Source organism: Rhineura floridana, chromosome 11 (genome assembly GCF_030035675.1).
Source record: "Rhineura floridana isolate rRhiFlo1 chromosome 11, rRhiFlo1.hap2, whole genome shotgun sequence".
Lineage (NCBI taxonomy): Eukaryota > Metazoa > Chordata > Lepidosauria > Squamata > Rhineuridae > Rhineura > Rhineura floridana.
In genome coordinates, this window is record NC_084490.1 from 48,222,643 (window position 1) to 48,234,556 (window position 11,914).

The 11,914-nt window shown below is 45.5% G+C and overlaps 1 protein-coding gene across 1 annotated transcript in view; it reads right to left on the reverse strand.

Moving 5' to 3' along the window:
* Positions 1–11,914, reverse strand: part of FTSJ3 (FtsJ RNA 2'-O-methyltransferase 3) — a 28,942-nt gene that overhangs the window by 15,602 nt on the left and 1,426 nt on the right. The window contains exons 2-9 of the mRNA XM_061590202.1: positions 10,316–10,421; positions 8,195–8,241; positions 7,538–7,617; positions 6,786–6,885; positions 4,803–4,997; positions 1,478–1,593; positions 706–810; positions 276–376 (exon numbers count right to left, since the gene is read on the reverse strand). Coding sequence (XP_061446186.1) covers positions 276–376; positions 706–810; positions 1,478–1,593; positions 4,803–4,997; positions 6,786–6,885; positions 7,538–7,617; positions 8,195–8,241; positions 10,316–10,421 — 850 coding nt within the window. The remainder of the gene's footprint in view (positions 1–275; positions 377–705; positions 811–1,477; positions 1,594–4,802; positions 4,998–6,785; positions 6,886–7,537; positions 7,618–8,194; positions 8,242–10,315; positions 10,422–11,914) is intronic.

Below are 11,914 nucleotides of genomic sequence, written 5' to 3' on the forward strand. Positions count from 1 at the left end.
CCAGATGCTGGGAACTAAACAACAGGGGACAGCTACCACCATCTCGTCTCAGGGAAAGGTTTGAAACAGGCCAACTTAGTGGCCAATTTTGGGAGGAAAAAAAGCTGAGCTAGGGGGATCGTTGGTGTGATCTAGCATAGCCGTTTGTATGTTCTTGCTGCACATGTTTTCAGGGGCTTGAATGAGGCTGTCTCTGTGGCTGGGACATGAAAGGTGGACCTTGTTCCTCCTTAGTTCCCCACCTCCCAAATCTAATCACTTTAAGGAGATCATACCGGAGCTCTTTACGTCCCAGGACACGGATGTCCCGACAACAATGGCGCACCTCCTCGGTGGTGGCGCTGTGGTGTTCTAGTTCTTCATTGTCCAAGACAATCTAGGAGGCAAGGGGAAGAGCAGTAAAACTGGTTGATGTCTCCCTCATTGGTCCCTTCATCTATTTTGCCTTGCCCTACAGTTAACAAGCCCCCTCAGTTGACCTGTGCCCCTGCTTTTCCTGCACAGGAGACCAAACTGAAACCACATTAAATCATCATAAAGCAAATGCAGGGCTGGAGCATCTTTCAGCTTGACAACTGCTAGGTGAGCCCCAGTTGTCTGGTGTGTAGTGCTGCCGCCATCCCAGTGAGTCAGTAGCTGCAAACCTTCAGCGTCTTCCACCTCAAGCTGCGCAACTCTTCTTGTTGCCATTGCCTGGGTCCTCACCTCATTAGCCTTGGCCAGGAAGTCAACAGGGTTGGAGGCCTTCAGAAAGTCTGTCAGCATGCAGCGGTTATAAAGAATCATAGCACCATCTTCATACCCTTCCGCCTGGTTTGAAAGAAGGGCAGGCAAAACAGAGAGAAGACACATTTACTGTGGCCTTTGACACCTGCAATGTGTAGTTTTAGGACCCACCCTCTTTTCTGTGGTGTTGTGATTTTAGATTGTTTTTAACTGCTTTCAAGATGTATTTTAAAACTGCTGTAACTCACTCTGGGGAGAAGTGTAGTTAATAAATTTAAACAACAACAACAAGACCGTGAAGTGGAGATTTGAGCTAGAGTCATGTCTCTCCACCCTGTCACCCACTTGCAAACCTGAACCTCAAACCTTTTTTCTCTGGGCATTTCAGGTGTGAAGGACTTTGATGTCTCAAAATCACAGGGTACCCCATAGCCCAGTTTTCTAGGGGTTGTCTAAATCTCCATTGTCATAGGTAAAAGCTGGAAAACTTGTTGTCAATGTGCAAGGGAGAGATGTATGGTCAGTATCAAATGGAGAAATCTAAAGAGGGATGGACAGACCTTGCAAGCACTTCTCTTCACAGTTCCTTAATCCTTTTCCCCACAGCTATTGCTCTTAGCTTGCAAGGTCAGAGAAGAGCAATGCTAGGGCAAGGTCAGAGATGGCAGCGGGGGGGGGGGATGCTTCCTTGGAGGCAGTGCTTTTGCCAGAGAGACATTTCAAAACTAATAAAAACTTCCTCCTCACTGACCTTTGGCTTCTTCTGGGACACCAGTTCAGTCACAGATTTGGCCTGAACCTCCACTTCCTTGAAAGCAAACTTGGGGTCAAAGAACTTGCTGTCAATTTTAACTGGGGCCAAATACCCTGGAGGCAGAGAGTGGGAGAGGTAGCAGAAGAGAAAGAGAACATTAATGGCCAGACAAGCTATTACTTAATATTAAAATAGCATCCTGTCTTCCCCCCACCCCATCACAGAATGCAAAGCCATGTATATTAGGTGTCCACACCCATCCCTGCTTAGCTTCTCTAAGTTTTCTACATCATGTGCCTTCAGGCCATGCCTTGGAACTATAAAAACATTCCTGAAGCACATGGGAAAGCAATATTATGAATTTAAGCAACCACTTTTTTTTAAAAAAAGGTGACATTTAGCCATGTTAATTGACGCCAGGTTGGGGAACCTCATGGCCAGATGCAGCCCTCCAAACCTCTCCATCTGGCCCTCGGTATCCTCCTCCACAAACCACACCCCTCGCAGGCCCTGCTCTGCCCCTTCCTTGAGAGTTTTTTGCCTGGCTGGAATGTATCCTTCAAATCTGATCATGGCTCTTGCCTAACTAGAGGGGAATGCAAGCATATGTAGAAATTAGCCTACCGTACAAAGGTAACGTTGACATTAATTGCTCTGTTCACTTTTGCCTCTGGCCTGCCACTATTAGCACTTGGCCCCTAGAAGGTTGCCCAGAAGCGAATGTGGCCCCTTGGACTCAAAACAGGTTCCTCACCACCAATTTACACCTTCAGTGAATGTAATGAAGCTTGCCTTTTTGAGCACTAAAGGTCTGGGGACACCTGATACAGTAGTTTTATTTGGTTCCCCAGTTTAGTTTTAAAGTGTAGAAAATGCAAACAAAGTCATATATATATATAAAAAACGGACTAGAAAAAGATACAAATCTTGATCAAGAAAGAAAGAAAAAAGCTGCAATCCTATACACTTATCTGGGAACAAGCTCTGCTGAACTTAATAGGACATGTTTCCGAGTAGCCATGCATAAGATTGCGCTGTTAATTAAGAACAGAATAAATAGAAATGCTGTTTTACTGAAGCTAAGCACCTGAATGACGACCACTGAGAACCCTCAGAGAAGCTGCTCTTTCTTTTTTTAAAGAAAGGAATTAGATAGAAGCATTAAAGAATTAAACAAAATAAGCATTTTCCTAAGGAAAAGGGCAGCTTCTTTTATGGACAAGAACTTACAATACAATGATCCAAACCCACCTTTCACTACTAGAAAAATAATTATTAGTACTCCTCTCTTCAATAAAATTGCAGAAGCCCTTGTGTAGCCGCATAAAGTCCCCTTGTTATTGTGGAAGAGCCAGATTTAAAGAGAAAACCCCACACTGATTTCTACTGAGCACTCTCTGCTTTGGTTTTCACGCAGTTTTTACTGCTTAGAAGGAAAACCACAGCAGAGTCAGACAGAGAGACGAACTAACTAGAAGAGATGTCAGTTTTTAAAAGATTTCCTTTCCCCCTGCATCTGGTCTAGGAAGGAGACAGCTGGTGTTTTCATGCAGCTTCCATGACGACGTGGAAGCAAGTCCTTGAACAGACTTGTGCCTTACTGTCAGCCCCTCTGATTAACTTGAAGGCACCTCTGTTGCGAGGCCTCTCTCCTGCATGCCTTAACCTGTAAAAGGCAAGGTCCCAAGGCTCACATCCAGATTCTCAGAAGCTGCCATTTCCAACACACCTTTTCTCTCTGGTTGCAGATGTTGCAACCGGCTCAGCAGCAGCAGAAAGGACCTCTGCATATAAGCAGCCTTCTTATATCCCAGGGTGGGAAACCTTTGGCCTGGCAGCGGTCCCAATTTGGCTCATAAGGCTGTTCCTCGCAAACCACATCCTCTGGACCCACACCTGATGTCATATATGATGTCAGGTGTGGGGCCGGTACGCATGCAGCAACAAGGGAGCAACTCCCTCATGAAAAAAGGTTGCAGCATTTGGGGCTTTTAGTTTAGAGAAAAGGCGAGTCCAAGGTGACAATGATAGAAGTGTACAGTAATACCTCGAATTAACATACTCAATGGGACCAGAGCAAGTACGTAAACCGAAAATGTCCTTAAAGTGAAGCACTACCTTTTAACACTTTTTTTACCTCTGCTTCATGCGGAGCCTCAAAGCCCTGCGCTAAAGCCTCTGCTGCTGCGCTGCCGCGCCTCCCAGCTGATCGCGATCGCACCTTCCAGCTGATTTGCGGTGGTGCGATCACATCTATTTCCACCCACAAGCGCTAAAGCCTCTGCTGCTGCGCTGCGTTTCTGGAGAAATACAGGCATATGGAGCATGTATGTTATAGCGAGGCAATGTTAAGTGAAGCGATGTTAAGAGGGGTATGCCTGTATAAAATTAGACATGGCATGGAGAAAGTTGACAGAGAAAAGTTTTTCTCCCGCTTTCATAACACTAGAACTTGTGGACATTCAATGAAGCTGAACGTTGGAAGACTGAGGACAGACAAAAGAAAGTACTTCACGCAGCGCATAGTTAAAACTGTGGAATTCACTCCCACAAGAGGCAGTGATAGCCACCACTTCAGATGGCATTAAAAGACAATTAGGCAAATTCATGGAGGATAAGGCTATCAATGGCTACTAGCCATGATGGCTATGCTCTGCCACCATGGTCACATGTAGTATGCTTCTGAAAACCAGTTGCTGGAAGCTGCAGGAGGGAGAGTGCTCTTGCATCCGGGTCCTGCTTGCGGGCTTCCCATGGACATCTGGTTGGCCACTGTGAGAGCAGGATGCTGGACTAGATGGGCCACTGGCCTGATCCAGCAGGCTCTTCTTATGTTCTTAAGGGAACAGTTGAATCTTAATGTGAGTTCCCATTGTTCCTTTGCTGGAGCAAGGCCAGGCAGTGGAAGTGCATCTTGCTCCAATAGCACAAAGAAGTCAGCATTGAAACCACTCCTAAAACAGAGGGGAAAAACTCTGTTTTAGCAACAGTTTCAATGAAAACTTTAACAGGTGGACAGGACCAACCTCCTGTCAATTATCCAATAGCATAATGATGTCAGATGATTAACAGGCAGGTTGTCCCACCTATCTGTCAAAGTCAGCCCATGAGGGTAGGGACAGATAAAGATGTGGCCCCCAAAGGCAAAAAGGCTCTGCACACACACCCCCCCCAACATATCCTGTCACTGAGGCTGGCACTGCACACAGATTGCAAGGCTAAGCCCAAGATGCAACAAAACCCTGTGAGCCTCCTGGTCACCTCACTGTTCATCTCGTTGTCCATTTAGCATGAGCCCACTTTCTCCTCTCTCCAGACTCACCCTGGCAGACCACAAAGATCTCAGCTGACTCATTGCGTGAGGCCTGTGGCTTTGTGGCTTGCACCTTGCGGAAGAGCTGCTGGAAGATCCACAGGAGGGGCTGGTAATCCCGGGAACGGAAGACCTTGGTGATGAACCAGCCACCCTTGGACAGGAAGTCGCAGGCCAGTTTGAGTGCCGACAGTGTAAGGTTCGCTGGGGAAGCAAATGGAATGAGTGAATGCCAAGGGAAGGATCAGGCAAGGCTGCTGACTTGTAGTTAACTGCAAGCCACCAGCACTTTTAATAATCTAGTACCTTACAGGATTGTTGTAAGCATTACAAGAGAAACATTATTTCAAGCTCTTTCAATGCTTGGAAGTGCCACATGAATACTAAATATCCTTATTATTTTGCAAGAAACAGCAAAGCAAGAGCTGTGTGACTGGCCAAGATCTGCATTCCTTTTGCTTGTTTTGTTCATTTTTAACAGAAGCTTTTAATTACAGCTTTTGGACAATGCAATGAAAACCAACCTTTCAATAAAGGTTTGAAATAAATAAAACCAAAGACTGATCTGACGGCCTTCCGCTTGGAAGCTCTTCAGGTGGCTTGCAAGGCAACAAACAAACAAACAAACAAACAGTACCAGCAGTAAAAAAACACACACAAACACACACAGATCAATAAAAAGCAGGAGATACATAAAGCATACCATCTAGATGAAATGCTGGAAGATCTGGGCAAATAAGAAGGTATTCATCCAGTACCAGGATGACATCAAGCTTAGCACCAGGAGAAGGCCTAGAGGAGCACCCTGCCCATGCCAGGCACTATAACTGAAGACACACGTTTTCCATTCAACTAGCTTCTGGAAGGTGGTGTATCTTACAAAAAGTGCCTCTAGGGACACAGGAAGCTGCATTATACCAAGTCAAACCATTGGTCCATCTAGTGCAGTACTGTCTACTCTTAACTGGCAGCTGCTCCCCAGGGTTTCAGATGGGATTCCTTTTCCCAGCCCTACCTGGAGATGCTGGAGATCACACCTGGGACGTTCTGCAAGCAAGGCAGAAGCTCTTCCATCGAGCTATAGCCCTTCCCCTGTTCAAGAGACATAAACTCTGGACAGCAGCCTAGTGGCTGTGTTCTGAAGTTGCCAAGAAACCTTCGAAGGTAGCCCCAAATATTGCCCTCATTAATTTTCTTTCTAAGCCTCCCTTCATCCAATTATTGCAGGGAAGTACACAGCAATGAGTAAAAGTGTACATAAAAAAATGCAAATAAAAAAACCAGTCTTCCAAAAACATATTAAGCAGCAGAAACCATGCTCTCCAAAGGTTTAAGTGTCATATAGAGTCCCGCAATCTCACTTTCTTCATATGACTGAATAAATAAATACATCTTCAGATGGTGACAAAATGACAAATACTGAGGGAAAGGGAAGGAGCTTCCATAATGCATTGCAGAAGTCTAATCCGGAGGCTGCCAGAGCATGGATTGCCTTAAAAGCTAGTGCAACTTTAAAAGTGCTATAGCATACTTCTTACACTTTGAAACAGGTTCCTCTTTCTCCGTGGTTAGGATTAGGGGAACAAAAGGCAGCACAAGGACATGTCTTTACAGTACCATCCAAGGCTGGGCCCTCACTAAAGCCCTGAGTGTGAAATGAAGGGAGGCACGGCCACAATTCCACCGTGTATTGAAATTCTGCATAGTGTGACAGCTATATATCACCTTCAGTGTAGTGGATGGATCATGCGGGCAGGGTATGCTTGCAAAATTGACACTGCATAAGCACTGGACCCACAGAGCATGTGTGCATGAGACTCACTGCTGCTCCTATGTCACACTACGATATACATGCGAGGCCTACTCTATGAATGCAGCTGTGGATGTGCAGCTTGGCCACCCCTTCTCCTTCATGAGCCCAGACCCACATGTGCCACCAGCGGGAAGACTGTCTCCTTCCTCTATCCCTAGCTCCCCCGGAAGATCCCATACCTTGTGAAAAGGCATCGTGTACCCAGCTGGCTCCCACATTGGGGGCCCCATCATTCAGGACGACACCCACTTTCCATGTCTTCAGTTCCTTATGCAGGGCCTTGTGAGAAAGAGATACACATAATTTGAATGCAGGTAACCATACCACCTCCTAGCTGAGTATTATGCATCTGCCTACCAGGAAGTCTGTGACAAAATTCACCAACGACAAGAAATCACTATCTTGTGGCAGAAGGTATGATGTTCTGGGGAGGGAATGGCTGCTAGTACTAGCCATGATGGTTATGCTCTGCCTCCATGGTCAGAGGCAGTATACGTCTGAACACCAGTTGCTGGGAGCCACAGAAGGAAAGAGTGCCCTTGCACTCAGGTCCTGCTTGTGGGCTTCCCACAGGCATCTGTTTGGCCACTGTGAGAACAGGATATTGGACTAGATGGGCCACTGGCCTGACCGAGCAAGGCTATTCTTATGTTGTGTCTGGGAGAGGGGCGGGTAGAGAAGAAGAGTCTCAATCTGCTTTTTTCAATTAGTATTTTGTTCTGGTGTTCTTCGCCTGGCTGCATTTTGTGTTTTTATCAAGATTTCAGAATGTTAACTGCCCTGGGATTTATTTATTTTTAAAAAAATGAAAGCTGGTATATAAATTCTCTAAGCAAGTAAGAGAAGAGGATGGCAAACAGAGGTGAGACAGAGAGCTAAAACCAGCTGCGTAAGCATCAGGATGCATGCACCAAAAAAAGAAAGCAGTTACCTGGCGACACTTCTCCGTGGTGATGTCTTCCTGCAGTGTTACGACATTTGGGATGGGCTTTATGGGAACCAGGTCGACCCCTGAAGACAAGGGCAGGGAAGCAAGTAGAACATGGGGAAGACGTTTCTTTAGAAAAAACATAATTAGGAATCTGTCTGCCCACCTTCTGCCAATGCAGCCTATTACAGACAAAGCTGCCTTATACAAGGAGCATACATGTTACTTTCAAGAAATGTGCAACCTGTGTGCACAGTAGTTCACCTGTACACTCATAGTTATTCACATGCAACGCTCAATGAGTGTATGGTCTGTGGTCACAAAAGTTGAGCTGTACAAATTAATGTGTACACATTTTCACACAAATACGTGTACATAGACCCTGTACCATAGACCCTGCTGGCTGGGGATGATGGGAGTTGTAGTTCAGCAACATCTGGTGGACCACAGGTTCCCTACCCCTGCTTTATAGACAGTATGTCTCTGAAAACCAGCTACTGGGGGAACAACAGTGGCAGAGTGCTGCTGCCCTCATGTCCTCTTTGTGGGTTGCCCAGACACACCTTGTTGGCTACTGTGGGAAGCAAGATGCTAGACTAGATAAACCTCTGGTCTGATCCAGGATGGCTCTTCTCAAGTTCTTATCCCCAAGTTACTTACCAATTATAAGACTGGATACTGGCATAAATTTTGAGGCCACCTGCAACCTGTTGGAACAATAGAAGCAAGTTCACCTCTGAGCAAGTCAGCCATTACATCCACAGACTGTGAACGAACCTCCCTCTTGGTTTAAATTAGAACTGGATCTTTCCATCCTGGGTAACGCAAAACTTTTCATACTGACTCTTTGTAATATCAACAGCATAAGATGCCATCTAGTGTTGCAGAGTTAAGGAAAGCGAGCTGTGATCTAGGAGACTCTTAGTCCTAATCTTATCTCAATTATAATTGGACAAGCCATAGTCTGCTGCAGCACCCCCCTGCACATCTGCAATACATGAACATTAATTCCAGTCTATTTTACAGGGCTGTTGTAAGGACTGAGTTATTTGCAAACAAAGGTCTACAACTGCACTCACCAGTGGTGAGTGGATCATTTAAAATGGTGAGGGCAGAGTCAGGGAAAGCCTATACCCTTCTCTTCAGGGCAGAGGTGGGCAACCTGCAGCCCTTGGCCAAACTTCAAAAGCCCTCTGCAAGCTATCAGTTTAGCCCTCTGGCATGAGCAAACCGTCTCTCCTTCTGTAGCCTGCTTGGTGGGGAGGGGGAGGGAAAGGGTGAAGGGGGTGGCAGAAAGACAGGGAAGAAGGCAGCCATACCCACTTTTGGCTCTGGTCCTGCCCACTGCAGGTATGCAGCCTCCACCCCAACAGAGGCTTAGTGCCCCAGTGATGAGTCCTCACCCTCTCTTCTCAGCTCAGAACTGGAGAGGAGGGCAAGAGTTTCCCCTGTCCCATCAATCCTTTTTCTTGAGCACAATCTGAAATCAAGCAACAGCCTGTCTCTCTTCCTCTGCAGAGTGGGCTAGGCCATTTGCCTCATTTCTGAAAGCCTCCGCGTGACTTTTGACTATGCAGGGGTGGGAAATCAACAAATTGGATTTGCTGCCCTGGGCTTCTACTGGGAGGAAGGATGGTATATACATTTAACAAATAAATAATAAATAAATGCCTATACCTTCTTAGTTTTTGGCAGAGTTGGATATATTTTACAGGTAGAGTAGCTCTTTTTGCAGGGATGAAGCCTGACAAGTATCAGACACACTGGTGCAAGGAATTTTTAGCTAGGCACATTTCAGGCATGAAGGATTTTTTTAAAGGTTCGATCCCTTTCCTTGTGGGTTTGTGGGCAATTTGCACAAGCATGACATACACTGTAGTGGCTACCCTTTTTCAGCCAGAGGGTTGTATTTGCCATTAGCCATTGTTCTTCGAGCCACATGCCGGTGGCCAAGACAAAAGAGGGCATGGCCAAAGCATTTACACATGCAGGGAGACATATGCATGTAGACAAATCAAATATCATCCCTTCTCCCCACTCATCAGGTGACTGATCATGCGATGGGCTGGCAAGAAAGACCTGGCAGGCCAGGTAAGGCCCAGGGCTGGTGGTTTGTCACTCCTGCCCAAGGTAAATTCCCTGCAAAATTTCAGAAGGAAGTATGCAGCAATTAGGAAGTCATTATCATTTTTAAAATTTATATCCCGCTCTTCCTCCCAAAAGACTGCATCTGAATTTTTTTCAAAAAAAGTTTTCTGCTTCTGATATGTCCTTTCTCTCTTCCTCCCAAAAGCACATCCAATTAGAAGTAAAAAGGGAGCCCTAGTAAAGAAGTTTCCTGATTGGAAGCTAAAGCGGTCAGTCACAGAACTAGTCCCACATCCTCTGACTAGTGTTTTCCGTTTGGGGGAGTTAACAAATATGTATCAACACTTCAGAGTGGTTCCAGAACCTCAGAGGCAGCCTCCTTCACCTCAGATTCCCCAAATATCTCCGAGGTGGGGATCCTTTTGCCATCCAGGGCCAATGAATAGCAATAATCCTCAATATTATCATTGGCCTACGCTGAATCCTGCTGATGTAGGATTGAGAACACTTTGAGGTTACAAAAACACCCATGGTGATGGGTACGGTGTATTCACCTCTGGCTCATCTATAGTTTCTTCCCTGCAGTCAACAGCACATAGCCCCATATATGTTAGCTGTATCAGTAGCAAGACTTCTCTAATCCTGTGCAAGCATCCTCCACACCCCCCCCTGCCCCGCTCGCTGGCCACTAACCATCCTCCAGGAGCAGCACACAGATCCAGGAGTGCCCGTGACTTTGGGAGGAACTGGAATTTGCGGTTCAACTGGATGAGCTTGAAGGATGAACGGGAGCGGAATCCTGGAAAATGCAAAGCGTTAGCACCATGCACAGTTAGAAGCTGCAGAGCTGTAGAAAGGCCCAATGGACACTCTAGCCCAGCAACAGCAGAACTGTGTGCCAAGGGATCCAAGTCAGACAGGAGAACCAAAGGGCTAGTTATGACCTATAAAACCGTACATGGTTATGAAGCCTGGTAATCTGAAAAACTGCACACTCTCATTTGGGCCAGTCCAGATTCCAAGAACCTCAGGAGAAGCCCTTCTGTTTGTCCCACCAACATCTGAAACGTATCTGGCAAGAACGTGAGAGCGTGCCTTCTCAATGACTGCTCCCAGGCTCTGGAGCTTCTTGCCCAGACAGTTCTGTCTCTAAAGATGCTCTGCTGGCATCTAAAAAGATGTTTTTTAGACAGGCCTTTATTTACAAGGTGACTTGTAAATATGATGAAATTGGTTTTAACTAATGATTTTTATTGATTTTTCCTGCTCTATTGTTTCATATTTTGTTTTGCTGGTTAATTTATTATATTTTATTGTATTTGAATTGACAAAATACAATAGGATAAAGGCAATAAAATACAAGGCTGTTAGATATCTGTTAGAAAGGTGGGATTTAACCAGCCAACGGATAAATAAAACAAGAGGGTCTGAATAAGGACTTGAAAAATTAAACATGCATTCATTACCAAGGCCTTCCCCAGCAGGTACCCTCCAGATGTTGCTGGACTCCATCTCCCAATATCCACAACAATTAGCCATGGTGACTGGGGCTGATGAGAATTGGAATCCAACAACATCTGGAGGGTACCAGTTCCCCATCCCTGTATAACTACATGCCCCTCAAAGGCTCTGTGTAGGATAGTCTCCCCCTCTATCCCAAAATATAAGCAGTGCCACCATCTGAAGGGAGGAAGAAAAGACACATGAGTATTTTGTACTGTCTTTAAATGGTGCTTTATGTTTTATTTTGTATACATATCTTTCAATATACATGCATATCGTGCTCTGATATTTTATCAGATGGCAGATATAAATAGTTTTACAAATAAATAAATTCCATTATGCAACTCACAATACAGTTGTAGAGCATGGAGGAATCCCAAAGGCACCATCACTAACTAGAAGACACAGTCCTACTCCTGAACACTGACTGATTGGGTCAAGAGGAGGGTGGGACTAGGAAGTTTTAAATGGACTAACCTGGAGTTGCAAGGAGAACTGCCTGCCTATTTTCCAGGAACCAATCAAGATCAAGTATGTATCTTTATCTATTTATGTTCTATGTGCTTACACACATCCATTAGTGTAAGAGTGAAGCATGCCTCTAATTTTAACCCAGAAGAAGCTGTGACCCGGATATGATTTAGCTAGCCCAACTCAGGTACACAGGAAGCTGTTTTATACCAAGTCAGACCATTGGTCTCAGCACACCATTAGTCCAATCTCAATGAGTTGGCTGGGCCCGCTAGTGAGCTGTAACCTGACCTAAGATGGGCCACAACAGCTATTCTA